We start from the raw sequence: 27,957 nt of genomic DNA on the forward strand, positions 1-27,957 counted from the left end.
TCTCCACAACCTCGCCAGCATTTGTTGCTTGCTGTTCTGTTAAATTTTGCTATTTTGACTGGGGTGAAATGATATCTCATAGTTGTTTTAATCTTTGTTAAGGTTCTATGTGCTTTATTTCCATGTTGTTTTTAAGTGCCATTCTCCTCCCTAACCAGCATTTGTTGTTTTCTGCTCTATTGAATTTTGCTATTCTTACTGGGGTGAGATGATATCTCATAGTTGTTTTGATTTGCATCTCTCTTAGAGCTAGGTATTTTGAACATTTCTTCATGTTTTTGTTCACCATATGAATGTCTTCTTTGGTTATCTGTTTATTCTTTTGCCAGTCAAAGGGATATTCCATATACTTCTCCAACATTATTCTTGTTCTCTTTATTAATTTTACAGCTCTCAAATGCATAGCAGGTGATTGGAAAGACCATGGCCTGAATCAAATGCACTTTAGTCCTCAAATTGACATAATTTCTCCTCAATAATTTGTAGATGTCCTTGACTACAGACTTTCTCAGTGCTATATGGCTCCTGATCTCCACAAGTGTATTGCGGTTCCAAGCAGGATGAAACTCTTGACAAGTTCAGTGTTTTCTCCATCAGTCATGTTGCCTGTTGGTTCCAGTGATGAGGATTTTTGTTTTCTTGATGTTGAGATATAATATACATTAAAGGCTGCAGTCCTTAATCATCTGCAGCAAGCGTGCCAAGTCCTCCATAATTTCATTGAGAAAGGTCCTGTCATCTGCATACTCAGTTTTTTGATGAGCCCTACTCAAATCCTGATGCCACATTCATAGTCTTATCCAATCATTTTTTGTGGGGGTTATAAGAACAAACGTGACTTGCTCACTCATTGCTGTTTAGTTGACTAGTTAGTTGGAACAAACTTGGAAATGACCCTCTATTGTGTTTCTGAGACTGTAAATTGTAGGGAGGAGACTGTGTACAGGCATATCTTGAAGAGCCAATTTAAATGTCTTAGTCATATAGTGCTGGTATAAAAAATACTACAACTAGATGACTTTAACAAACAAAATTTATTTTCCTCACAATTTAGTAGGCTCCAAGTCCTTCCTCAGATGACTTGGTCTAGCGGAAGGCTTTCTGCTGTGGTTCCTGTGACGTCTCCATGTGTCCTTGCATTTATCTTACCCTGTCTCTTTGTTTAATCTCTTTATATCTCAAAAGAGACTCATGATACTAATATTGCCTTATTAATATAACAAAGTCACAATTCCCAAATGAGATTATAACCACAGTCATAGTTAGGATTTACAAAACATATTTTGAAGGGGCATAAATCAGTGACTAATTTTAGTAATTCGATAAACAAAATTATTCCTCTCTTTCCTATCAAAAAAGTGGAATTATTTCAACTAGTTTCTCATAGTTTAATAATAATATGTTTTTATGTGGCATCGAGTTGGAATTGACTCACCTGACCCTCCGTGGGTTTTCAGAGGCAGTTAGTCAAACAGGAGGAGCTTGCCATCTTTGTCCTGCAGAGCAGCTGGTGGTATTGAACCACCTGGCTTCAGACTGGCAACACAACTCCTTACCTATTAGACCACTAGAGCTCCTTTACTAATATGCACTCTATTAAAAAGACATTTAACTTATTTTTTTAAAAAAAGAGTGCAGGTGATGTGGGAGTAGCATTGTCTGACCTCCACGTGGTAACTCTCCAAGGTAGACCAGTCCTCATGAAGAATATCCATAGCACAATATCAGTTTCACGGGGGTCAGACACGCCTCACTCTCAGCACCTACTTCCATTAATTCTAGTGCTGACCAGGGCATTCCTGCTCTGAAATTTGATTAAGGCTAACCTTCCAGCCAAAATATTGGTGTGTCAGGACAAGTGCATATTTGTCTTCAGGTGTGCTGTGCATTTAGCATTGAATGATAGCTCAGCAGCAGCTGAGTATAGAAGTAGGGAGACTGATTATGTGGTTTACCAGGATTATTTGTTGGAAAGATACTCTTGTAACAGTATCCTCTGCCTTTCTGAAAGATTAATTCTTTAGTGAGTTATGTTTTGAGAGAGGACAGTAAGAATTTGTTTACATAGTGCTTTTTTTTTCTTTTTTAAAATTATTAATTCCAATGAAAATTTACAGAGACTTTGGGTTTCCATTCATTCATTGTTGCACTTTTCTCCCCTCCCAACCCTCCCCCCTAGTACACTACCCTCTTGGAAAAGTAAAAGAAAAATTCTTTAATTGTTTTACACATAGAGCTTTTTTAAAACGTGGTTTTGGGGTTTTTTTAAAATGAATTTTTTTTTTAATTTTTATTATTTTTTATGTGTACCGTCAAATCAGATCTGACTGGTACAGGAGGAGATTGCCCCCTCCTTCTCCAGCAGCATCTGGTGGATTTGAACCGCGCACCTCTGGGATTATAGTGCAGCTTCTTACCACTAGGCCACCAGGGCTCCCTCTAAACGTGTATTTTTTAAATTATGTTAAGAAATGTAGGGCACCGTACACATTTCTGGAGCTTTCACTTAGTAGACAATCTTAGGAATCTTCCAGAATTTTTAAATTGTTGGGCAGGCACTCGCCCCATTGTCCAATAATGAAAGTATACAAGGGACTAGACTGAAAGAGGGACCCTCTGGTGGCCTAGTGTAAGAAGTTATGCTGTCAACCCAGAGGAACACAGTTCAAAACTATCAGCTGCTCCTCAGGAGAAAGATAGACACACTCCGATGTGATTTATAGTCTCTGAAAAGCTGCTGGAGGGTCAGCTGTGTGTAAGTCAGTTCCAACTTGATGGCAAACAGAAAGGAAGAGGATCTTGACCTAAACTCTAATCCAGGCTTGATTTCTGCATACATTTTAAATGTTGTTTGTTTGTTTGAGAGAAGAGCCTGGGGACAAAACAAATGAAACTTCATCAACAGATCACAGAATTTGGGGTCTTTGAGGCCGGAAGTGGCAGTGGGAGCTAAGGGATAAAAAGAAGCCAGTTTCTTGGTAGTCTTCTTAAGGAGAATGCAGTTCAAAAAATGCTAAGACTGAATCAGTGCCAAGTAGATGTATATAGTTGATATCTTCTGTCCTCTTACCTGCTGTGTATGACACTTAAGTTTCTTACCTGGGATACTAGAAAGGGCAGGACAAAGAAGACCATGGCTACTGTCTGAAAAGGAACAATGTTGGGAATGGAGGCTTCTCCTAAGGGCAAGGCTGAGGGATTGGTAGGAAGAATTAACATTCTGTTTTTCCTGTAAAGTTATTTTTCTAGGGCTCTTGCATCTCTTTTTGCTATCATTCCTAAAATTGTAGTCCTTGAAATTTGCTGATTTCTCTAAAATAGGCCTGACAGTGCCCTTAAAGATCCTTTATTCTGATTCTCCCCATCATTGCCATCAATATAGAAATGTTGTATCTAGACTTCTGAGACCCAAAAGCATTTGGCCATCTGGACTGAGATCTGCTAGTCTGGAGATTCTCCACTTAACTTTGCTTTTCTCTATCTTCTTCTACCTCTTTCCCTTCTCTCTTCTTGCCTTCGTGCTCTTAGCGTGCGCGCGCACACCCCCCCCACACCCACACACCCATTTTATCATCCTGTTTTCTTTCTTATTTGTAGGCTAGCTAGAGAAGGGTTAATGTATGAGATTATGGTGTGAAGGTGATTTTAGTGACCTGGGATGCACAAGGAACCATATCCTTTGACTTGAGAAATTCCGATTATTCTTTTCTTTTTCTAGGATGCTCACAATTGTATTCCTGAGTTGGACAATGAAACAGCTATGTTCTCTGTCTACGATGGACATGGAGGTAAAATTAGTAGTTCTGATTAGTAATATTCTAGGATTTTGCAGCGGGGGGGGGGTGGTGGTGGAGGTTTCTTTCACTTTCCAGAGTTCTGATCTGTAGATATTTCCTGCCTGGTGATTGTTTTTCTGTATTTCACCATTCCTATTTCCCTGTAGAATATTGCATTAGTGCCTCATCTCACCAGACTTTGTTTTAATCCAAGAAGCCTCTTCTTAAATTAGCATATACTACCTCCTCTCCATTAAAAACTTAAGTATTAAGAGCTGAGGTTTCTTAAGATAGCCCTCCAAAGAGGTGTTAATAAAATGTTTCTGAGTCAAAACTTCCCATATATTGTCCTTTAAATGGGTTTCAAGTATGTCAGGATACCCATTATCCTGTGTCCACTTGAATGTAACATATCTGTATCATATTGCTTTCTGTATGTGGGAAAGAGTACTTTGAATGACATTATCTTTCTTCTAGGGGAGGAAGTTGCTTTATACTGTGCCAAATATCTTCCTGATATCATCAAAGATCAGAAGGCCTATAAAGAAGGCAAATTACAAAAGGTCTGTCTTCCCATCCCACTTGTTCTTTAGTTCTATACCCATTAACCATCAAGTTAATTCTAACTCACACTGACCATATAGAACAGAATAGACCTGCCCCACAGAGTTTCCAAGACTTAATTGTTACCGAAGCAGACTGCCACGTCATTCTCATTGCAGAGCAGCTACTGTGTTTGAACAGGCAAATGTGTAACCACTGTGCCACCAGGATATTTCTGGTTCTGTATAGGCTTTCCCTTTCTCCTTGCCCTGAGTATATTTTTACTGTATTCCTTAAAGAATTCTTTACTTAGATGAGCTTATTCAGTAACTCATGGGCCTTTTAAAAGCTGCTTTATTAGGTCCCATTTCTGAACTTTTTTAATTACCTGTGAGCAACCTTACATATGACAGACACACATTGATTTGTATCTCAATCTTGTACATAGGATTGAATATAGGTAGTTTATATTGTGTATATAGGTAGTTCATATTGTAAACACTGTTCCTTTTACTGCACTCATACTAGTTTGCTTATGTTCAGGCTCTGGAAGATGCCTTCTTGGCTATTGATGCCAAACTGACCACTGAGGAAGTCATTAAAGAGCTTGCTCAGATTGCAGGGCGACCCACTGAGGAGGAGGATGAAAAAGAAAAAGTAGCTGATGAAGATGATGGTGAGTGTGACATCATCTATTTAACAAGAAACCATCCTTATTAAAACCCATTCTTATAATTTATAAATCAGTTCCAAGAGAGGATGATTTTCTAGGGATTTGGGGAAGTCTTTACATTCAAGAACCCCTATAGTGTTTTCTTAAACTACATGTGGTTATTGAAATGAGGCAGTGAATGAACCTTTTTTTTTGAGTGCTTAGTGTCATAGTTGTAAGCATTTATACATATATATTTTGTCATTGGGTTAGGAATCTCCTGGTTCCTGCTAATATTTTTGCGTGACCTTTTCTCTAAGACTGGAGCAGTCTTACAAATGTAAAGTTAGCCTAAGTGCCAATTGTTATACTGGGAACGTAGCTTGCATTATAGGCTTCCTGTCATTAGCAAGTGTAGTGTTTCCAAAGAGAAAGTAACTGATGTGCCTTTGTCCAAGAAAGGGATGAAAAATAAGGACCAAAGGAAATCTGGGGAGGCAGATGTTGCTTGAGGAAAAGGAAACAAATACTTGAAAAGTGAGAGGAATCTTAGGAATGGGAGGTTTTTGCAGAAATTGGGATTTTGGCTGCAAGGGCTGTGGAGGCAGTGAGGGACTGATCTTAAGAAGAGTCTGCCATGGGTGCTCTGATTTAGCCTTTTCCCTGCAGTGGACAATGAGGAGGCTGCACTGCTGCATGAAGAGGCTACCATGACTATTGAAGAGCTGCTGACACGCTATGGGCAGAACTGTCACAAGGGCCCTCCCCACAGCAAATCTGGAGCTGAGACAGGCGAGGAGCCAGGGTCCCAGGGCCTCAATGGGGAGACAGGACCTGAGGACTCATCTAGGGAAACTCCTTCAGAGGAAAATGGCCCTACAGCTAAGGCCCACACAGGCCTTTCCTCCAACTTGGAACGTGGGACTGAGGCAGGCCAAGTTGCTGAGCCTGGCACGCCCACTGGTGAGGCTGGGCCCTCCTGCTCTTCAGCCTCTGACAAGCTGCCTCGAGTTGCTAAGTCCAAGTTCTTTGAGGACAGTGAGGATGAGTCAGATGAGGCGGAGGAGGAAGAGGAAGACAGTGAGGTAAGGGCCTGTGCAGGCAGGCAGATGCTAAAGTTGCAGAGAGGACCTGCTTGGTCACCATTCCATACCTTTGAACTCTCCTTTCCTTTCTCCTGTTTTAACATTATCCTCTAAGATCCACAGTACTCTACACTTCAGCCTTGAATTCATATTTCACAGGTATCATGGGCCTTCTTACCTCTTCTTGACAAGTAGATCTAGTTCTGGTCTTTAAGGGTCTGTCTCCTAGATAGAGAAAAATATAATTGAAAGGTGATTTTGGTGATGGCTCTGGCCTCTTCCAGGCTTCCTGTTTGAGTCTTAAGCTAAGTTTAGGATTCCAGTTAAACCCATCCTCACATCAATAGATTTTCCCATTCTATTTATATGGTTGTATCTTTCAGTGTTGTGGGTTCCTGTGTGTTCAGTCAGGTCCTCTTGGTTCTGAGTTGGGATCATCCTGGACTCAGCAGCCTGGGATCTTCCCTCTGGCAGGAATGCAGTGAGGAAGAGGATGGCTACAGCAGTGAGGAGGCAGAGAATGAAGAAGATGAGGATGACACCGAAGAGGCAGAAGAGGATGATGATGAAGAAGAAGAGATTATGGTGCCTGGGATGGAAGGCAAAGAGGAGGTGTGTGGGGAAGGGGTCAGTGAATGGACAAGCCAAGAGGCAAGTGTGAATTCCCTGATTTTGATCTAGGGACAGTGCTACTCTTACTATCTTAGCACTGAAGTCATGGTCATACTGAATTTATTCATTAAGTTCAGCTAGGTGGTGAAACATCTCAAAGAAGAGAACGCGCTGTTGTATCTTTGTTCTTCTTTTAAAGCCTTTTTAGAGGTCCCCTTGAAAGGAGATAGCGTAGTTGGATGGTCAGGGAACACTAGTGAGAACTGCGACCAAGAGCCCGCTTCATGCTCCCTCTTTTTTCCTCTTAAGCCTGGCTCTGACAGTGGCACAACAGCAGTGGTGGCTCTGATACGAGGGAAGCAGTTAATTGTGGCCAATGCTGGAGACTCTCGCTGTGTGGTTTCGGAAGCTGGAAAAGCTTTAGATATGTCATATGATCACAAACCAGAGGATGAAGTGGAGCTGGCACGCATCAAGAATGCTGGTGGCAAGGTCACCATGGATGGCCGAGTCAATGGAGGCCTCAACCTCTCCAGAGCAATCGGTAAGAGCCAATAGGAAGAATGGTGGGAAAGACTCTAGGCTTTTACTGTCTGTCTTCTAGTAGCAAACTTTACAAAGTCCCTATACTTTTCAGAGTACTTCGTATCTGCCACCTGTGTCCTTAAAACACCTCTTGTGAAATAAGAAAAATACGTATCTCTTACCATGACTACATTCTGGATGAAAAAGGCAGGGGAATGATTTACTTAAGGTTTAACAAGTTAATGACAGGGTTGAAACTAGAAAAACTAGCTTTCCATTCCACTAGATTGGTGGTGGGTTTGTGTGTGGTTTTTTTTGTTTGTTTGTTTTACTGCTGAACAGATTGGTGGTTTTTAATAAAGGTAATGAGTGCCTTAAACATAAGACTCTGGGAAGTACCTGAACTACTTCATTCAACCACCCCATTCCTTTACTTTAGGCGACCACTTCTACAAGAGAAACAAGAACCTGCCACCTGAGGAACAGATGATTTCAGCCCTTCCTGACATCAAGGTGCTGACTCTCACTGATGACCACGAATTCATGGTCATTGCCTGTGATGGCATTTGGTGAGCACCTGGGGAACACCCTAAAATTCCCTTTCTGCAGCATTAACGTCTTTTCTAGAGCTCTGAGTGGCTTTGACTTTATCATTCTTCTAATGGCACTAGATCAGCATCTTTTCTCAAGCTGATCTAGGATTGGAGCCTATGTAGCCCTGTTGGTGAGTCAAGATCCCCACACCCAAGGCAGATCTGAAGAATCGTTAGGTGTTCATGTTGGCTTGTGCCATCATTTCCGTTCACACTCCCCTGCTGCCTTGGTGGAAAGAAGATTCTGACTTACTATTTTTGACCTCAGGAATGTGATGAGCAGTCAGGAAGTTGTAGACTTTATTCAATCAAAGATCAGCCAGCGTGATGAAAATGGGGAGCTTCGGTTACTGTCATCCATTGTGGAAGAGGTGAGTTTCAGGGGAGGGGAAATGGCAGACTCATCATTTTAAACCTGAGCGAGAGCAGGGCCTAGAAGAAACATTAATTACTGAGAAATGCCAAACTCTGCCAGAAAGTTTCGTCTACTATTATTTTTCTGTGACTCAGCCTTAAACATTATAGACTTTAACAAGTAGGCAATTTTTTGATACCTGATGCTCATTCCTCTCCTCCCACCATTCTATGAGGGAAAGCCAGCACTTTTGTGGGATTTTAGGATCTCTCCAGGAAGGTGTTCAGACCCTATGGCTTAGCTGCCTTGTTCTTTTGCAGCTGCTGGATCAGTGCCTGGCACCTGACACATCTGGGGATGGTACAGGGTGTGACAACATGACCTGCATCATCATTTGCTTCAAGCCCCGAAACACGGCTGAGCTCCAGCCAGAAAGTGGCAAGCGGAAACTGGAAGAGGTGCTCACCTCTGAAGGGGTGGAGGAAAATGGCAACAGTGACAAGAAGAAGGTCAAGCGGGACTAGCTACCTCCTGCCTACTGAGACTGTTTTCTGAGCCCTCTGGACCGAGACTGAGTTTTGTCTTTTTCCTTTAGCCTTAGCATTGGGTATGAGGTGTGCAGGAAGAGCTGGGTGGCTTTACTCAGCCCATTCCAGAGGGCTCTCCCTCCACGCAGCAGCCTGGCAGCCTCCTCGTTGCTCCTTCGGGCTCATCACCAGTTCTGTGCCTGTGCTGTTGTTGGAGGGAAAGACTGACAGTTCTGGTTTTTACTCTGTGAACACTTTATTTAAGGACATTCTTTTTTTATTGGCTCCATGGCCCCCAGCCACTTGCACCCACTCTGTTGTACACTTTCAATCAACACTTTTTCAGACTAAAGGCAAAAACCTAATCTTGCCCGTGGTGTCCTTTTTTTCTAGTGCTGTCTTGTTAGGGCAAAGTGCCCTCGTCCTGGGGGGGTGTGTGGGGGAGTGTGTGGGGGTGTGAGTCTGTGTGTGAAGGCCGGGGCACTAAAACTCTGGAACCAGTGGCTGGCCAGCCCAGCCTCACAGCTCAAAATCCTCCTTTCAGTAGTGAAGTCCCAGGTCCGCCTGGGTGAGGTTAGGACCGTCCCTGCAGTCTCCTAAATCTGGAGGCTGGCACAGCCTTTCTATTACCTTACTTGCCGGCCTGGATTACAGCTGGCCCCTGATTGGTTTACTCGCTTCTACATCACAATCACTTCCTGGTCACGCTGTGGTAGTGCTAACCGCTAATTCCTCTCGCGACTACGCATCCCGTGTGCCTTTGCGGAAGCGGAAGCGAGTACGGAGGTACCAGCTGGTCTCCGTAGGGGGGGTTGGGGGCTCCATGAATGGAAGCGGCGGCGGGAGCGGCTTGAGCTGAGCTCCGAGACCAGGGCCGGGGGCTGCCCGGGGCCCGCGCCGCTGCGTGGGGACAGCCCTCGGCCTCTGAGAGGGGGCGGGGGACAGGCAGGCCGAGTTGGGAGGGGCGGGGCCGGGCGGCCGAAGGCCAGAGGCGCGTCGGGCTGGAGCCGGTCACGATGCCCCGAAGGAAGCAAAGCCACCCTCAGCCCGTGAAATGTGAGGGGGTCAAAGGTCAAGGGTCATGGGCTGCGGAGGGGGTGGGGTCAGTGGAATGGGTTCTGGCTGGGACAGAGGGGGATTCCTGAGGGATGGGGTGGGCGAGCTGGACTCTAGCTTCCTATGGAGGTTCTGAGGGAACTCCAGATGGGCGAGTACGGGAAGTACGGTCCAGGAGGGCCGGCTTCCTGCGGCGCGGATGATGGGCACAGCTCTGCGGGGAAGAATCCACAGCCCCCTCCCTCCTCAGTGGACACTGAAGACTCCCTTGAGGAAGGACCTGGGGCTCTGGTGCTGGAGAGTGATTTGCTGCTAGGCCAGGATCTGGAGTTTGAGGAGGAAGAGGAAGAGGAGGAAGGTGACGGCAGCAGTGACCAGCTCATGGGCTTCGAGAGAGATTCAGAAGGTGGGTTTGTTTAAGAATTTATGGCCGCGGGGATCCCAGCCCTTGAAGGGGCAGGTTACAGTTTAGCGCCAGTGTGCAAAAGCACCATTTCCTGCCACAACCTAGGGCTGATTTAGTGTAGCTGTAGCTACAATTCCTTTGCCAAATGGTCTCTTTAACTCCATTTCTCTACACAACTTTCTGTAGCTTAGTCAAATTCTGGGGCCTCATTCAAAGGCAGTATGAATAGCACTGAGTGAATCACATGGAATAACTGCTTAGAAGTAAATGCCCTTTTAATAACCTTGTCCCTTTCTGTGGCCTGTTCTTGTGTACCTACTTTTTAAAGGTCCAGAGAAGCAGTTTTAGTGTTTATGGTTAATGTAACTCCCTTTAACATGCATATGCTACTTTTGTATTGGGTTTTAAATTTCTACTCACATGTACCCTCTACTACATTCAACACTTAGAAGAATCTTTGGACCCTGAGATCTTAGCATCACTCCACTAACATGCCATATTACCTACTCACTCACGAAGGATGTTTTTGAACATCATTTGAGGGAATCTTTGTCAGGAACAATCCACCCTTTAAATGTAACAGTGGTATGACACCTGGTACTGTTTCAACCTCTCCAAAATCTGCCTCACCCAAGAGATTTTTTGTAACCCGTGCCATACTAAAAGGGGCTATATGAATACAGAGTTTAGAAAACAATCTCTCAGGCCTCTGGCTTTTTGTATTTTTCCTTTTCTTGAACCAAAAATCAGCCTGTTACTCATTTCAGACTATTGTCCACTGTGAGCTGAGCCCCTAGACCCTTTTCCATTCACTTGGAGCAGGTACAGTTCATGCTGTCACCAGTAGTTCAGCCTCAGGAGACAATTCATGTTGGATTTTCTAGAGTTGCTGCAGGACAGACCTCACTCTAGGAGGGCATTTAATGCCCTCATTATTGAAGCTAAGAGGATAGGTGAGAGTGGAGGACAAGCAATTGGGGAAGACCACAAGTGGCAAGGGGATTACTGGGGTCTGTTCTTACCCCATGATGATGTCCCTTCTCATGTCTGTCTCACCAGGAGACTCTCTGGGGGCCAGGCCTGGGCTTCCCTACGAGCTGAGCGACGACGAGTCTGGGGGCGGCCGGGCACTAAGTGCTGAGAGTGAAGTTGAGGAGCCAGCCAGGGGGCCAGGGGAGGCCAGGGGTGAGAGGCCAGGCCCAGCCTGCCAGCTGTGTGGGGGGCTGACAGGTGAGGGGCCGTGTTGTGGGGCAGGAGGGCCGGGTGGGGGGCCCCCGCTGCCCCCACGGCTACTGTACTCATGCCGCCTCTGCGCCTTCGTGTCCCACTACTCGAGCCACCTGAAGCGGCACATGCAGACACACAGCGGGGAGAAGCCGTTCCGCTGTGGCCGCTGCCCCTACGCCTCAGCCCAGCTCGTGAACCTGACGCGGCATACCCGCACCCACACTGGCGAGAAGCCCTACCGCTGTCCCCACTGCCCCTTTGCCTGCAGCAGCCTGGGCAACCTGAGGCGACATCAGCGCACCCATGTAGGGCCCCCCACTCCTCCCTGCCCGACCTGTGGCTTTCGCTGCTGTGCCCCACGACCAACCCGTCCTCCCAGTCCCACAGAGCAGGAGGGGGCATTGCCCCAGCGGCGTGAAGGTAAAAAGCAAGGGGCCAAAGAACTGGGGACTACTGGGGTGGGTGGCCGTAGGGATACTTGGATTCACAGCCCAGGTCTCACTGCTCCCACAGATGCTCTGCTCCTTCCAGATTTGAGCCTCCATGTGCCACCAGGTGGTGCCAGTTTCCTGCCAGACTGTGGGCAGCTGCGGGGCGAAGGGGGTGGCCTGTGTGGGACTGGATCAGAACCACTACCAGAGCTGCTGTTCCCTTGGACTTGCCGGGGCTGTGGACAAGAGCTAGAGGAGAGTGAGGGAAGTCGGCTGAGAGCTACCATGTGTGGGCGCTGCATGCAAGGAGAGGCTGGAGGAGGGGGTGCTAGTGGGGGACCCCAGGGCCCCAGTGACAAAGGCTTTGCGTGTAGCCTCTGCCCTTTTGCCACTCACTATCCCAACCACCTGGCCCGGCATATGAAGACGCATAGTGGCGAGAAGCCCTTTCGCTGTGCCCGCTGTCCCTATGCCTCTGCTCATCTGGATAACCTGAAACGACATCAACGTGTCCACACTGGAGAGAAACCCTACAAGTGCCCCCTCTGTCCCTATGCCTGTGGCAACTTGGCCAACCTCAAGCGCCATGGTCGCATTCACTCGGGTGACAAACCTTTTCGGTGTAGTCTCTGTAACTACAGCTGCAACCAGAGTATGAACCTCAAACGCCATATGCTGCGGCACACAGGCGAGAAGCCCTTCCGTTGTGCCACCTGCGCCTATACCACAGGCCACTGGGACAACTACAAGCGTCACCAGAAGGTGCACGGACATGGTGGGGCAGGAGGGCCTGGCCTCTCTGCCTCTGAGGGCTGGGTCCCACCTCACAGCCCATCCTCGGTTTTGAACTCTCGGGGTCCCACAGCTCTGGGCTCTGCTGGTAACCGGACTCTTCACACAGACTCACCCTGAACTGGGTCCTCTAGAGCTCCAAGAACTGGCCCTAAACTTCCTGTATGTTTTCTACAGACTGACGAGAAGCAGTCACTTCCTTCCACCCCCGCTGGCCAGGGGATCCACACAGACTAACCTAGATGCTATATGGACCAGGGGCTTGCCTTGATGGATACACTTCACAAGCTCAGTGAGGAAGAGCCCTGTGTTCACCTCCCCTGCTCCTAGGGGCTATGGAGTGACTGGCTGGGAGACTGCTCAGCCTCCGTCTGTTTATTTAACTTATTTCAGTGCTTTATAATAAAGGAAACACTAACAAAAACGTGTATGCTGAGTTAGCACTGGCAAACACAGCTTGACCTTCCCCAAACAGTCCTAAAAAAACAAAACAAAAACAGTCCTGCAATGAGGGGTAGCAGGGGCAGTGAGGGAACCAGAGGTAGGCAGCAATCAGGCTGAGTTTAATGACTGGGAGCTGGGCCAGACCATACACAGACCTTTGCCCGTCCCCTTGGCTCATGGCCCTGAAAAGCCAGAAACAGTTGAAGAGAGCTGAAGTTCCTCAAGGCAGGTAGCCATGGTCCCTTGGATTTTGTGCAAAATACTAAATGCTAATTTGGCATTGAGGGCCAGCATGGAAAAAGATAAAACGGGCAGTCCTTTGTGCAGCCAGCCCAGGGTGGGAAGGAAAGTGGGTTAGGAGCCCCCTGGTCAAGGGGACAAAGGGAAGGTGGGAGGTGGAAGAAACCCCCAGTTTAGGGGGATACAGGCACAGGGCAAATTTCTGTATAATCCTCTAGGGTAGAGGGCAGACATCCAAGCAGTGGAGATTATAGGTCCTCATCTCCAATGCCCTCGAAGGCGAAATTGCCATGGACATCACTGGCACTGGCATCTGTGCTGGGACTGCCAATACCCCGCAAGCTCACAGCACTCAGCTTGCTCTGTAACAAAGGCAGGATGGAGTCAGGGCTCAGGCCTCGTGAGGCGTCCCTGGTAAACACCAGCCTCATCAACCCTCATAGATAAAACTCACTGAAAGTTTGACCATGGACTCCCGGCTTGCATCAGGTGATTCCTGGAGAAGAGGAGGCAGAGATATTAGAGTCTCATCAGGGGAGCTAGACACAAGGCCGGATGCCTGGGTACTGACCAACAAGTAACAAGTGATACTTACAAGCAGTGGTGGGGACTTTACTGCTTGCTGACTGTCTGAGCGCCTCAGGGTGCCCCCCACCCGCCGGCGAAGCATCTGGGATGGAGATATGAGGTGCTGAGGACAAGGTCTTTAGAATCCCAACACTTCCTCTGCCCACCAGTAAAAGCCTCGGACTTGGAACAAAAAGCAGAATGAACACAACCATTCAGCTACTTAGTGCACACTTACCTTCCTAATACTGCCACCAGATTTCTTCACCATTAATTCATCAACCATGGACTGCAAGCAGATGCTCATCATGATAGCCTGTAGCAAAAAGAGAACTAGAGAGGTCAGTCTAGCCCAGCATCCCCAAGACAAGAGCTCACACTCACTAGAAACCCTAGACTTGTTTGTCTAAGAGAGATGCGACAGTGAGGCCCAATGAAGCTTAATGGAAGGCTTAGACCTGGGGGCTGGTGATGGTGACCCACTGAAGTCGGTCCTTGCTCATGAGGTATTCGAAAGCCAGCTCCAGGCGCACTTCCCCTCTGCCTCGGCCCGGGCTGCTTGTGCCTCCAGTGGGCAATGGCACCTAACAGAGAGGAACCAGGCAGAGTTTATCCCAACTAGCATGTCTCCTTCCTGAGGATCAGCTCAGCCAGGCCCCCTTCCCAGTATACTTGTCCTTCATATCCCTACTTACAGAGGAGGTAACCCGCCAGCACCGCATGCGGGTCACTCGAAAGGAACCTTCACGGAGCTGCTGGCCAGGCAGGCGGAGCTGGAGGCTGAGCTCACTGTTGCCTGCGCTCACCACCACAGGACAGTCCTTCTCGGGAAAGTCAGCCACACAGGCATCAAAGCGCAAGTAGCCATAATGCCGCAGGGTCTGGGCCAGACGCAGGAACTGAAATGCAGTCATATCATGGGGCAAGTCAAGGTTGGGGAGTGGGGCAACTTGGAAAAAGCAAGCCAGGGAAAGGAGGCGGGAAAGAAGCTTAAGTGGGGCTCACCTCCTTCTTAGAGACCTTCTCTTGCAGAGACTTGAGCTGCCGATGCTGCTCCTTGGTGACCAGGATCCACCCACGCTCAATATCTGACACAGTCTACAATGGACAAAAGGAATGGCGGAGTAAGAACAAAATGTCGAAACGCGAATCCCTAGCCGCACTCAACCAAGATCTCTGCAGTGAATTCTTGATCTTAATAACAGATAAACCTGGGGAGCTCTGGTGGCCTAGTGGCAAGGAGCTGCAACTACAATCCCAGAGGCGCATGGTTCGAATCCACCAGATGCTCTGCCGGGGAAGGAGGGGCAATCTCCTCCTGTACCAGTCAGATCTGATTTGACGGTACACGCACACAAAAATAATAAAATAAAAATATTTAAAAAAAAAAAGATTGTGGATGAGTCTTCCTCCAATCTTGATGGTATATTCCTCCTCATCCACATTTAAAAAAACAAACAAACAAACAAAAAAACAGATAAACCAGGGAAAGGGCTATGTAGGTGCCCTGATTGTATTCTAGGAACTTCCGCATGAACTAGGAGCAAAGATGTGAAGGGAATTTTCCTGGAAGAGTGGCATACCATTTTCAGGGGAAGGGTTCTGAAGCAACTCCAAGCTCACCTGAGCATAGAGCAGGTTCAGGCCAACCCGATTCTCCATGACATCATCATCATAGGCAGAATCCCAATAACTGTGAAGCCAAGTAACAGAAAGGGGTAATGGGGGTAAGCTGGGGTAAGGAAAGTGGTGTAATAGGGATAAAACTGGAACAATCTGGAACTTTTATGGGGCTAATGTGGTATAGTCGGGGTAGGGGGGAAGCTTAGGAGGCTCACTAGAAATACCCTTCTCTATTCTTTGTCCAGATTTTTCTGTCTTAATAATTCAACCCAGAACCCTCCTCCTGCTCCAAGCCCAGCCCTGACCTTTTCCTTAGCACAATTTTATACTCTTGACTTCGCAGACTAGTAACAGACACGTAAGGCAGCTCAAACTCTTGTAACTTCCGCACAACTATGGGTTTGGAAAAAAAAGGGAAAATGTCAGGATATTCAAGGGAATGGAAATCAAGAGAGAAATTCCAGAAAATGCCCAATTCTGGTCCCTATATAGAGATGGTACAGAACAGTAAAGTCCAGAGCAACTCACAAGAAAAGGATCCATCCTCTTTTTCTCGAACTAGAAAAAGACTAAAGTATCCAATCAAATCATCTGGAAGATCCAGCTTGGCAGCCACTGCCTAGAAATAAGGATAAGCAGTACAGCTTATCATACATGCTGGGTTCCAATCACTCCCAAGTAGGGGCCTTGAAAGAGGGAGGAGAATAGTATAGAACAAGGTCCTCACCTCTAAGACATCCTCAGTTTGATCTGATGTTAGCACAGTGACCAGAACTTTTTGTCCATTGCTGAGCAGCACTTCCAAGGAGACTTCTTCTGTGGGGACCTGCTGTGTCTCCTGATGGGGAAGGAAAAACACCACCTTATTAAACCTGTCTAGGGGCCAGCTCCAGCCTACCCTCTCTAAGTCTGTGGTGTTTCTTTCTCAGTTACAAGCTTAGTTTCCTAAATTTTATCCTTGTCACATGTCAATGACAAAGTACTCCTGAAGAGAGAAAAGTACTTCCTGAAGGGGATCTCTGGTGGCCTAGTGGCAAGAAGCTGTACTGCAATCCCAGAGATACACAGTTCAAATCCGCCAGAGAAGGGACAACTTCCTCCTGTACCAGTCAGATCTGGTTTGACGGTACATGCACAAAAAATAATAATAAAATTTAAAAAAAGTTTTTTTTTTTTAAAAAAAAGTACTTCCTGAGTTCCTGAAAGAATTCTGTAAAACTGACAACAGCAGGAAACAAAGACTTAATCCAAGCAAGTACATCACAAGCCTCATTCCACCAAACCAGATAGATGACTCTTGCAGCCACTTAAGATAGCTTGGTCCTTTAATAATGTTCTTGCCTTAAATCCTTGTCTCACTCAAAGCCTTACCTGTTGTGCTCGACGCAGGAAACTATTGAAGGTCTCACTGCTTCCCAGCAGTGGGTCTTGCCGAACTGTAGAGGGGGGGAAGAAAGATGTTCCAGTAACTTAGGACACTTTCTTGGAGCCCCCCAGGTCATCTTCTTGGTAAGTGCCCTCCCGACCCCATTTCCTGGGCTGATGATGACCTGCCACATTCCCCAGCTGGCCTCACCTCACTCACTGTTTGCATAAATTCTTCACCTGCCCCACCCTTGGCTGCCATCTAGTTGGGTCCAGTCTATAGAACTAGGGAAATAACAATGATGTTAATCTAAAGCACATCAGATACAAATTAAGCTTTCCCCACCAGTCTAAACTTCTTTATGAGTATTTGGTGTTATACACTAGAATTGTTTGTGCCCAAATCACTCTGCTAGTATATACTTACACTTTCTTGCACACTATTTAGCTAATTAAATGACAGATTAAACAGGTTTCCCAGATCTAGAAGTGAGTTTAGGGTCTTCTACAGAACCAGCTGTTTCAGTCTCTTCCCAAAATCTTAAACATAGTCAGCCTAAAGTTCCTCCAACCACTCACCAGCTTGCATGTACTTCTCTAACTGCTCCCTCCTCTGTTCTACCTCAGCAGGTGTCAGAGAGAAAAGCTTCTTTGGGGGGAATGCAGGAAGCACATTGGCCCCATACTCCTTCCGGAGCTATTTAGAGAAAGAGACATACCCTTCAAATAAACACAGAAAATGAGAAGAGGAAATTCAGACGCATGATGTTCTCTTGGGTTCCCCTTTCTTTCCTCTAGCTCCAAGGAATTAATCTGGGAAGCAGTTTCCCCCGGCAGAGGTGGCATCTCAAGGGAGTTGCTCCTGTCCTACATACAAATTCTTTTCAACTTTACTATTTGTAAGTTAGACCTCTACAGTGTGGAGTGTTTGAATGAGGCCAAGGACTAGGGAGTTTACTGAGTATCTACCAAGACTGCTCACTGAACTATGAAAGGAAGCAAAACACTTTCTAAGGAATATTTAAGTGGAAAAAAAATCATAGCTAAGTATATGTTAGAACTTAGAGAGTTGAGGCAAATAAGTTAATTTTTCAACTGTGAGAACTAAGGCCTAAAGAGACTAGGTAATTTGCTCAGGGTTGCACAACTTTCAGTAGGGCCAGAATCCTCTACGGAGTTAAATGAATTATTCACCCTCTGGTGATAAAGGCAGAGAGAAAGGCAGCATTACAGATAACATGACAATAACTAGAACACAACACAGAGATGGGCCAATGAATACATAAGGAATTGGTGAGCGGTTTGTAGAAGCAGGGAAAAGAATTTCAAGTTGCAGCTCAGATGACAGAAGTAATGCGCTTTGGCAGTTGAGGAGGAGGTCGGTTTTCCCATGCCCAAAGGCTGAAAAGCAGTAAAAGAAGATAGAGAAAAGCAGGGGAGGATCTCGCACACTGAACTCTTCAGTGAGTCCCAAAGAAATGTCAGAAGATAAGATAAAAGTTCCGGATCTTCCCCTGCGGCAGTGATTACAGGAAACTACAGTCTAAGATAAAAGGGAAAAGGAAAAATAATGAAGACACTGATGCCCGGGTGTGGAGGAAAGGGCGTGAGGCTGCCCCACCTGCTCGTGCAGCCCCAGGAGCTGACTGTAGCGCACCCGACAGTGCAGGACTCCATTCACGTGAATGTTATAGGCCTGTGGACAAAAAAAAAAAAGCAGAAAACTATTTCAGCATCCTCGTCAGGACTCTCCGTCAGCCCTCGCCAGAAGTTGTTGGAGAAGATTCTAGGTAACGCGCCAGCATCTTCCGAAGCCTTTCCCGGCCTCAGCCCTGCTAGGTCTCCACACAGAAGGGCCCGCCGGCCGGGAAGCAGGACCGCTCGCGCCGCAGCCTCTCCCCGAGGTGAGTGCCGCCCTCCAGAGCAGCCGCGGCGATCTCTAGACAAATCTGGGACGTGACATGAGTTCCCTGCGAGGCCGTCAGTAGTCGGTCACTCGAGCTCAGGTCTGAAGGTTGGCGGCCAGGCCTAGGAGGCTACCCCTGGAGGGCTCGGGCCCGTTATCCCCGCCCCTGCCCGGCCCGGTGCCGGCCGCTCCTCACCACGTAGGCGGAGCCGCCACTGTCCCCGCTGCGGGACTCGGTTTCAGGAATGGAAAAGTGCATGTTCCTGGCGGTAGGGTCCGCCGGGTTCTTGACTGTAAGGGTCGCAGAGGCTCTGCACGCTCGCCTCGGCTGCTCAGAGCGTCCCCGTAACCGCACTCGCCATCTTTAGGGGCCTGGACTCGAAGGTGGGGAGGTCGGACGTCCGCTCTGCAGCGCACCTCGTACAGAATGCTGGGAAATGTAGTCCAAAGGCAAGGTCAAGCCTCGCGATTTAGGGCCGTCTGGCCCTAAACAGGACCCGTAGGCCTGCTAGAGCCCAGTGCATTATAGAAGTTGTAGTTTGTTTGGAGCAGCTCGCGGTGAGTGCTGCGGCTCAGTCTTCAGATCTGGTGGTGCTGTAATTTCAGCTACTGCGGAGCAAGTCACAGTCGCGCCCTTGTGCCCACTGGGGGCAGAGCGGAGGACGGAGGGTGATGGCTGCGGTGGCTGAGGCTATTCGCCAAGGTGGGTGGAAAACTTGGGCGCCCAAATAAATGAGCCGACGGTCTCGGGGATTGGTGCCAGGCTTCTCTGGGCCCAGCCAGCCCGTTCGGGCCCCACTGCTGGCTTCTGATCTCCACTGCTTTGGTCGCAACCATGCGCCCTGTGCCGGATATTTTTTGAGAGAAGGGCGGGTGGCCCCACCTTTTTCTTTCCCCTCACCTTTCCTTTGATCCTGTGGCGCAGCGCGTCCCCACGCGGGGGATCTCTGGCTAGCCTCAGGCTCGGCGGCAGAGCCGTTGTCATGTCGTCCCAGCTGCCTGCTGGGTCAAACCCTCCCAAGCCCTCTTGGAACCCCTCCTGCTCACTTTGTGCTCTGTTTTCTGATGCAGACCCGGGGTCCGGGATGAAAGCGGAGCTTTGTGCTAGGCCTGGGGTAAGTTGAAGGGTAGCCTTCCGAGCCGCCTGTCAGGGAGCTGGTGGGAATTAGAGGAGATTTAAGAATTTATCCTGTAGCAATCTTGAACATATCCAATAGCGTTTATTATTTAAGTGTTGCTGCGAAGAGCAATATTTAATCTATGTGTACGTCTCTCAGGTAATGGGGAGGGAGATGACCCAAGAAGAGAAGCAGCAGCTCCGGAAAGAAAAGAAACAGCAGAAGAAGAAACGGAAGGAAGAAAAGGGGACAGAACCAGAGAGTGGGTCGACTGGATCTGCAGCCCAGAGTCAAGGTGTGGGGCTCTAACAAGGCTGAGAGATGGAGCTGAGAGAGAAGAAGTGTGATGGGAAGGGGCGGGGGGTGAGAAACAGGTCAAAGTGGAACTGAGCAAGTTAAGGGAGAAGTGATTTTGAGGGACTGGGAGAGGCTTTGGCTAGGACACAAATGTTGCTGACCTGGGGCTTAGACATCCCGTCATTCTACCTGTAGTAGACCCAACCAGAGAACTTCCAGAGGCCAGCAATCTGGTAGGCGCTCCTGGGGAGAAAGCTCCTGTTGGTCGGAGTAAAGCTGAACTTCGTGCTGAGCGGAGGGCTAAGCAGGAGGCAGAGCGAGCCCTGAAGCAGGCAAGGAAAGGTGAGCCAGGACCACCTCCTCCGGCCTGTCCCAGCAAAGCAGCGGAAGCCCCCTCAGGTATCTTCTCTTCATTTCAAGACTTCTATTACCCTTAATTCTTGTGTTAACTCTTTTATTCAAAGTAAAACCTCTTTCCTTTCCTTTTCTTCACTTTGAAACTCAGTTCAAAATTCTCCCCACCATCCTACACTTGTTCCATCTCCTCCTACCTTTTCATTGTTGTTTTCCCTGACACCCCTCATTCTACAAGAGCAAATTACCCAAATAATGGCTTACACGCTCTTGAGAACATAATCATTATCTTTTTAGGGGTGAAGCATCTCCCCGAACACACTCAGGTTGATGAACGCACACTTCAGAGAAGGCTTATGAAGAAACCAGAGCAACAACAGGTAGGAAATGAGCTTGGTATATGACCAGAAAGAATCTAGAAAGATAAGAGGGAAGAAAAATGTTCGGGACAAAGCGAAACCCTGAAGAAATATAGTTATTTGGGTCAAAGTCATTTCACTAATCATGTCTTTCCCAGTTTTATAGCTTAAGTTTTAAACTCTAGCCCACTTCCCTGTTTTGTCAAGGTTCCCACACGAAAGGATTATGGATCCAAAGTCATTCTCTTCTCCCACCTTCCCCAGTACAGCCGACAAAACTCTCTGACTCAGTATATGAGGTAAGAACTTCTGATATTGTGCTAACTTTTGCATTTGAGAGTTTTGAAAGTAATTGGAAACTTACAGTTGGCTTTGTGAAGAGAAAGAAATATGGACTCAAGGCAAAACTCTAGAAGGAATGGGGAAGTCTGTGCTAGTGAAGAAAGTTCCTTTTCATTAGGGGCACGTGGGCAGTAGCTGCTCAAGCTCCCTTGCAAAGTGTGTGACACAGCCATCCCATCAGCATCCCATCCTGTGTGATCCACCCAGCCATGGTTCAGCTCGGCCTGCAATACTCCCAGGGCCTGATCAGTGGCTCCAATGCCCGATGTATTGCCCTCCTCCGTGCCTTGCAGCAGGTATGTCCTATCCTGTTTCCTCTATAATCCAGAGCCCCTTCCCCAACACTGCCCCAGGTTTCCTTTCAGGGTAATCTTTGAGGGAAGGAATGAATGACTTAACCTTTAGAATACTTTGCTCAAGGAAGTCTATATCCCTGTCTTCCAGGGGCATTTTTATTGATCAACTTGTGTGCCCTATAGGTAATTCAGGATTACACAACACCACCCAATGAAGAACTCTCAAGGGATCTAGTGAATAAGCTAAAGCCCTACATTAGGTAAGCACAGCCACTAAAGTCAGCTCTCTCTTCCTCCAGTCATTGTCTTATACTCTTTCTCTTATTCCCCTCTTATTTTCTTTCTTTTCCATTGTTTTCTTTTAAAAAAAATTTTTTTAAAATGTGAATGCTTTGTAAGTTGTACAGAGTTGCACAAATGAAGGCATTGTTGTTGTAGCTTCCTGACCCAGTGCCGCCCCCTATCAGCGAGCATGTACAACGCCATCAAGTTCCTTAACAAGGAGATCATGGCTGTGAGCAGCGCCAAGCGGGAAGAAGAGGTAACAAGCAGGAGGAATGAAAATGGCATGGTAGCTGGGAGTAGAGTTAAGAAATATATTTAAGACAGTTGTCCTAAGAAGGGCTATGAAAACCAATCTTTCCAGTCAAGGGTTGAGGAAGTGGCTTGACACTCTGCCTCATGCCACATTGAAGCCTATCATTATACAGTTATTTAAATATCTGATGTGGTAATCAGAAAGATAATGTGTTCATTTCTAGGCCAAGTCCGAACTTCAAGTAGCCATTGATCGGTATGTGCAAGAGAAGATCGTCCTTGCAGCTCAGGCAATTTCACGTTTTGCTTACAAGAAGATCAATAATGGAGATGTGATCCTGGTATATGGATGGTGAGGTCCACAGCTAGATACTGGAGAGGGACGACTGGGAACACAGGAGTGTGGAGAGGGACAACTGGGAACACAGGAGTGTGAAATGATCTGGAAGAAGGGACTTATCCCCTTGACCCTTGAGAATGGCATTAGTTAGTAGCATTTATAGAGCTAAATCCTCCCCATTGCAGCTCATCTTTGGTGTCAAGAATTCTTCAGGAAGCTTGGGCTGAGGGCCGGCGGTTTCGGGTGGTCGTGGTGGATAGCCGGCCATGGCTGGAGGGAAGGCACACACTGCGTTCTCTGGTCCATGCAGGGGTCCCTGCCTCTTACCTGCTGATTCCTGCAGCTTCGTATGCACTCCCAGAGGTAAGGGCAGGGGAAGGGGACTCTAAGGTTGGAAATAAAAGAGTATAATAGTTTAGACATAATCTTATTTCCCTCAAGATTATAATTATTTAGAAATATTAGCTTTGTATGTGTTGTTTGTCCTTAATAGGAAAATCACCTATGACATAATTTAGCAAAATCTATCTATCATAAAGATGTTATATTAAACTAGACATGAACAAGAAGGAAAAGGGCAAAATTAACTTCAGAATTTAGTTTTCCTCAAAGTGTTTGGTAGGTAAGTGGTCAGGTATTTTCCAAGAAGAAGATCCATTGATTTATTATTTATTAGTGTTAATATGAGGGCTAGGCAGAAGTTGGGAACCTTATTCTGCATTGTATACCACGTGTAACATTTTTCCTCACTTGTAACATTTTTCCTTCTTCTCCACAACCCACAGGTTTCTAAGGTGCTATTGGGAGCTCATGCACTCCTGGCCAATGGGTCTGTTATGTCACGGGTAGGGACAGCACAGCTGGCCTTAGTAGCTCGAGCCCATAATGTGCCAGTGCTGGTCTGCTGTGAAACATACAAGTTTTGTGAGCGGGTGCAGACTGATGCCTTTGTCTCTAATGAGCTAGGTAAGGAGGCCCAGGAGGGCAGGAGAGAAGGTTCAAGGGGACCTGAGGAGATTGGAGAGGGAGAGGGGAGGCGAAAATGGAACTTGTTTTCTAAAAAGACATGAGTGTGTATACCTCCCATTGCAGATGATCCTGATGATCTGTTGTGTGAGCGGGGAGAACATGTGGCCCTGGCTAACTGGCAGAACTACCCATCCCTACGCTTGTTGAATCTGGTCTATGATGTGACCCCCCCAGAGCTTGTGGATCTGGTGATCACAGAGCTGGGGATGATCCCTTGCAGTTCTGTGCCTGTTGTCCTCCGAGTCAAGAGCAGTGACCAGTAGGGGTGTGAATACAGTGTCAATAAATGACATACTCACTACACTCAGCTATTCTGCCTTTGTATCTCTTTTAGTGCTACAGCCACATTAGTTAGGGGACTGTGTTCCCCAACTCTTCTTATCACATGGTACTGACCTCAAATCATGTTGGAACCTTTCTCAGGGACTCTAGCTCCGTACCAGTGCTTTGGAGCCAAAGTAAGGGTCAATTTGGAGACCAGAAACTTGAAGTCATCAGTCATTTATTGAGCATGTATGTACCAAACATTGAGTTTAGCTATGGGTAGGAATGTCAGGACAAATATGATTCCTTTCCTAAACAGTAGTGTAGCTAGTGGTTATTTAAGCCTTTTCTTACCTGTTTCGAAAGATTAGCACAACTCTATGAAGTAAAATTTCACAGGTGAGAAATACAAGTTACAGAGAAGTTACTTGCTCAAAGTAACACAGCTGGCTTAACCAGGTCCTTACCATTTATACTAAGACGTCCTGAAGGAAGAATTATCATGGAGAACAGATGTATAAGCTCTGTCTATGGTTTAAGATAAGTTCTCTTTGCGTAAATAAAATTCCCTGAAAGCACCCATGGATGATGCCACTGGGGCTTCTAAGATAAACAAAGCTACACAGATGAAATTTATGCCTTAAATTGAGTGGCCAGTTTCCAAGTGTCAAGCAGTATGGTGATGCTGGCACTGCAGCTCATGTGAAATGATAAAGATAGGCTGGGGCTAGATTGTGAAAGTCTTCTTAAGTCTGTGATTAATCTACAAACAGTCATCTAATTTGGTTGGTTGGTTGGTTGGTTGTGCTTTTTTGTATTATTGAAAAATTTCAAACAGCACAAAAATAAGATAAACTGTACAAAGAATCCCTCCCTACCAGATACAATAATTATCAAGATTTGTTTGCTTTTCCTGTTATTTTTTTAAATTGTGATTTTAACAAAAGTTTGCAAAAAGGTTGAGAGTTTTCTCATTCATTCATGTTGCACATTTTCCTCCCTCTCCCTCCCCCCTCCTTCCCGAGTCTACATTGCAATGTCCCCTTGTTCCAGATTCTTGTCATACATGTTGAAGTTATTTTAATACAAATCTCAGACATCACTTCACCTTAACATGTATCCCTAAAGTATAGGAACATTTTATATACTAATACTATCACATTTAATAATATTCAAAACATATTGCGATGGGAAAGTCTGCTGTTAGGGACCTCTCCAGGGTACTGAAGAGCAATGGTGTCACTCTGGAGACTAAGGTGCATCTGATACAGGCCATGGTCTTCGCAATCACTTGTTATGCATCAGAGAGTTGGACAATGACTAAGGAGGATAGAAGGAGAATTGATGCTTTTTGAGTTGTGGTGCTGGAGAAGAGTATTGAATGTACGTACCCTGGACTGCCAAGAAAACAAACAGATTCATCCTGGAGAGGGTTAAACCAGGCTGCTCCTTGGAGGCAAGGATTCTGAGGCTTCATCTGACGTATTTTGGACATGTTGCAAGGAGGGAGAGGTCCGTGGAGAGGCACATCATCCTTGGTAGGGTGGAGGGACGGCGCGAAGGGGAAGACCCTCTATGAGGTGGATTGATTCAGTGACTGGGGTAATCGGGATGGGTGTGTCAGAGGCAGTGCGATTGGCACAGGATAGAGCAGGGTTTAGGGCTGTTGTACATAGGGTCGCTATGAGTTGCAAGCGACTCGATGGCACATAACAATAACAATCCATAATCACATATCCTTGGTTATCTCAAAAATGGCTTTTACAGTTGGTTCTTACTAAAAATTACAATAAAAAAACCCCAATATATATTTGGTTAAGTTTCTTATAATCAAAAGCAGTTCCCTTCTCCCTTTTTCTCCTTTAACACTGATACTGTAGAAAGCTGGTATGTTGTATACAATGTCCCGTGTTCTGGATTTTGGTGTGCATGCATCTCAGTTAACTGATTTCCCTAACCTGTGAATTTCCATTTGACTTTGTAGACAAGAATGTTCCATAAGTGGTATATGCTTCACATTCCCTCCTATAAAGTGGCTGGTACGGTTCTCTGATTGATGAGTCCATTTTAAATTTTCCTAACAACATTTCTGGTGGCATGGTGGGTAGAGTTGTGTTACCAACTTAAACACCAGTGGGGTTGAATCGACTAGCTGCCCTTTAAGAGAAAGATGGTGATCTCCTCTTAGATTGCTGCCTCTTAAAAAATTAAAAAAAAAAAAAAAAGATTGCTGCCTCTTAAGTTGGTTCCAACTCAATGGCTATGAGTTGTTTTGAATAACATTTCCTTAGTGATTCATTTCTGGGTGTTTGTTACCTGAATTATTTCTTTAGCAGTTGCAAGGTGGTAATTTTTCCAATTCTGTAATTTTGTTTTTCATGTCTTAGTTGGTATCTATAAAGGATTTCTCCTCAATTAGGGCTATATAGTATTCTGAATTATAACTCATACTGAAAGACAAGATAAATGAATGCTTAATTCTTAAGAAAGACCTCTGGTGCTATATTCCATAAAGAGTTGCACTGCTGTCACACAGGGTGTGCCATTTTGCTTGTTTGAACACACCAGCAGCTACAAGGAAGAAAGATGGGGACTCTCCTCCTGTGGTATTTTTAGCTTTGGAAACGCAATAGAGGGTCAGCTATGAATCGGTTCTAACTCAACAGCAATGAGGTTGAGGGTAATCCTTAAGAGCTAGTCTCCAGTTTTGGTTGTGTACAAGTGACCTGCTTCAATGGAGTTGTTGTTAGGTGTCAAGTTGAGTATGACTCATAGCGACCCTATGAACAACAGTGCTGAATCCTGTCCTATCCTTTGCCATCTTCATAATCTCTAACACACTCAAGCCCACTGTTGCAGTCTTTGTGTTAGCCTACCAGGTTGAAGGTCTTCCTCTCTTTCACTGACCCTACACCCTTCCAAGCATGATGTCCCTCTCAAAATAATAGTCTCTCCTACCAACATGCTCAAAGGATGTGAGATAAAGCTTTATCATCTTTGCCTCCAAGTGCACTCTGGCTGCACCTTCTCTAAGACATATCTGTTTGTTCTTCTGGCAGTCCATAGGTTGTTCAGTGCTCTTCTCCAGTATCACAGTTCAAAGGAATCAATTCTTCTTCAGTCATCCTTATTCATTGACCAGCTCTCAGATGCATAGCAAGTGAATGGCCTGAATCAGGTGCACCTTATTCCTCAAACTGACATTATTGCTCCTCAGTAATTTGAAGAAGTCCTTGACTGCAGACTCCTGGTGCAATATGTCTCCTGATTTCCTGATGAACTTGTTGACAATTTCAACCTTTTCTCTTCCTTCCTGATGTTGCCTATAGGTCCATTGGTGAAATTTTAATGTTCTTGATGTTGAGGTGTAATCCATACTGAAGGCTGTATTCTTTGATCTGCAGTAATGCAGAAACTGCTTCAATGGAGTAGTTGTTGCTTTTCCATCTTACTCTCCTTTCTTTCTTAAGGAGCATTATGAATTTATGGGTTTTCATATATCCAGTAGGTACCACTCAATCATCAAAATTAAGTAATGGATCAGTAGATTCAGTTGTATGCTTCAGAAAGTGTCTGACAGAGATTAGAGGGAAACATATGCATCACTAAGAGATTACTGCTTTCCAGTCAAAATTACAAGTGCACCTGGTCTTTGACACAGTAATTCTATTTTTTGTTTTTTGAGGTGCTCTGGTGACTTAATGGTAAGGAGTTGCACTGCTAACCCAAAGACATGCAGTTTGACTCTGGCAGTCTCCTGTGTGGTTTATTGGCTCTGGAAACATGCTGCAGGGTCAGCTATATTATTAGGTGCCATCGTGTTGACTAAGACTTATGGCAACCATATGAAAAAGGGCTCCAAGCCTTGCCCCGTTCTAAACAAACCTCACTGTCTCTGACAGCCCTAACCCCATTATCACAGTGACTATCAATCCATCACATCCAGGATCTTCCTCTCTGATGCTTTACCCTTCCAGGTATGATGTCCTTTCCCAGGGACTGGTCCCTCCTGGCAGCATGCCCCAGGTATGTGAATCAGAACTTCAAAATCCTTGCCTCCAAAGAGCAACCTGGTTTTACCCTCTCTAGGACAGACCTGTTCATTCTCTTGGAAGTCCATGGTATGCTCAATACTCTTATCCAGCACCACAGCTCAAAGGCATTGATTCATCTTCTGTCATCCTTAGTCACTGTCCTGCTCTCAGATGCTTAGCAAGCAGTTGAGAAGACCATGGCTTGTATGAGGTGCACCTTAGTCTTTAGACTGATATCATTGCTCTTTAACACCCTGGAGAG

At 46.2% G+C, this 27,957-nt stretch overlaps 4 protein-coding genes across 8 annotated transcripts in view; 3 read left to right on the plus strand and 1 right to left on the minus strand.

The window, feature by feature from the left end:
- The window catches only part of PPM1G (protein phosphatase, Mg2+/Mn2+ dependent, 1G), a 32,455-nt gene extending 23,422 nt beyond the window's left edge, over nucleotides 1-9,033 (plus strand). Inside the window, exons 2-10 of the mRNA XM_006880582.1 lie at nucleotides 3,719-3,788; nucleotides 4,254-4,339; nucleotides 4,863-4,995; nucleotides 5,641-6,056; nucleotides 6,531-6,668; nucleotides 6,978-7,212; nucleotides 7,633-7,762; nucleotides 8,055-8,157; nucleotides 8,462-9,033. Of these exons, the coding sequence (XP_006880644.1) occupies nucleotides 3,719-3,788; nucleotides 4,254-4,339; nucleotides 4,863-4,995; nucleotides 5,641-6,056; nucleotides 6,531-6,668; nucleotides 6,978-7,212; nucleotides 7,633-7,762; nucleotides 8,055-8,157; nucleotides 8,462-8,665 (1,515 nt within the window). The 3' untranslated portion in view covers nucleotides 8,666-9,033. The remainder of the gene's footprint in view (nucleotides 1-3,718; nucleotides 3,789-4,253; nucleotides 4,340-4,862; nucleotides 4,996-5,640; nucleotides 6,057-6,530; nucleotides 6,669-6,977; nucleotides 7,213-7,632; nucleotides 7,763-8,054; nucleotides 8,158-8,461) is intronic.
- Nucleotides 9,034-9,474: 441 nt separating this feature from the next.
- On the plus strand, nucleotides 9,475-13,002 carry ZNF513 (zinc finger protein 513). Its single transcript, XM_006880583.1, has 4 exons — nucleotides 9,475-9,739; nucleotides 9,975-10,130; nucleotides 11,190-11,777; nucleotides 11,871-13,002. Exons 1-4 carry the CDS (start codon nucleotides 9,685-9,687, stop codon nucleotides 12,698-12,700), a joined length of 1,629 nt encoding a protein of 542 aa, XP_006880645.1. The 5' UTR covers nucleotides 9,475-9,684; the 3' UTR covers nucleotides 12,701-13,002.
- A 119-nt stretch (nucleotides 13,003-13,121) lies between these two features.
- SNX17 (sorting nexin 17) lies at nucleotides 13,122-19,186 on the minus strand. 3 transcript variants are annotated; one of them, XM_006880584.1, is made up of 15 exons: nucleotides 18,922-19,186; nucleotides 18,441-18,515; nucleotides 17,399-17,516; nucleotides 16,826-16,890; nucleotides 16,182-16,292; nucleotides 15,983-16,073; nucleotides 15,760-15,847; nucleotides 15,455-15,524; nucleotides 14,837-14,929; nucleotides 14,527-14,730; nucleotides 14,290-14,415; nucleotides 14,070-14,147; nucleotides 13,860-13,934; nucleotides 13,719-13,760; nucleotides 13,122-13,626 (listed from the first exon to the last, which is right to left on the minus strand). In XM_006880584.1, exons 1-15 carry the CDS (start codon nucleotides 18,982-18,984, stop codon nucleotides 13,513-13,515), a joined length of 1,413 nt encoding a protein of 470 aa, XP_006880646.1. In that variant the 5' UTR covers nucleotides 18,985-19,186; the 3' UTR covers nucleotides 13,122-13,512. The 3 variants fall into 3 exon arrangements, with proteins under 3 accessions (XP_006880646.1, XP_006880647.1, XP_006880648.1); XM_006880585.1 differs by having other exon boundaries at nucleotides 13,201-13,626; nucleotides 18,477-18,515; nucleotides 18,922-19,113; XM_006880586.1 differs by lacking the exon at nucleotides 18,441-18,515 and having other exon boundaries at nucleotides 13,508-13,626; nucleotides 18,922-19,085.
- A 198-nt stretch (nucleotides 19,187-19,384) lies between these two features.
- On the plus strand, nucleotides 19,385-23,706 carry EIF2B4 (eukaryotic translation initiation factor 2B, subunit 4 delta, 67kDa). 3 transcript variants are annotated; one of them, XM_006880588.1, is made up of 13 exons: nucleotides 19,385-19,428; nucleotides 19,797-19,840; nucleotides 20,003-20,138; nucleotides 20,336-20,539; nucleotides 20,792-20,874; nucleotides 21,061-21,152; nucleotides 21,377-21,491; nucleotides 21,675-21,751; nucleotides 21,930-22,032; nucleotides 22,253-22,380; nucleotides 22,554-22,731; nucleotides 23,154-23,334; nucleotides 23,461-23,706. In XM_006880588.1, exons 1-13 carry the CDS (start codon nucleotides 19,398-19,400, stop codon nucleotides 23,658-23,660), a joined length of 1,572 nt encoding a protein of 523 aa, XP_006880650.1. In that variant the 5' UTR covers nucleotides 19,385-19,397; the 3' UTR covers nucleotides 23,661-23,706. The 3 variants fall into 3 exon arrangements, with proteins under 3 accessions (XP_006880650.1, XP_006880651.1, XP_006880649.1); XM_006880589.1 differs by having other exon boundaries at nucleotides 20,339-20,539; nucleotides 23,461-23,704; XM_006880587.1 differs by lacking the exon at nucleotides 19,385-19,428 and having other exon boundaries at nucleotides 19,676-19,840; nucleotides 20,339-20,539; nucleotides 23,461-23,704.
- The last annotated feature ends 4,251 nt before the right edge of the window (nucleotides 23,707-27,957 follow it).

This window comes from Elephantulus edwardii, unplaced genomic scaffold (assembly GCF_000299155.1).
Source record: "Elephantulus edwardii isolate Elephantulus edwardi_28Jun2011 unplaced genomic scaffold, EleEdw1.0 scaffold00009, whole genome shotgun sequence".
Classification (NCBI taxonomy): Eukaryota; Metazoa; Chordata; class Mammalia; order Macroscelidea; family Macroscelididae; genus Elephantulus; species Elephantulus edwardii.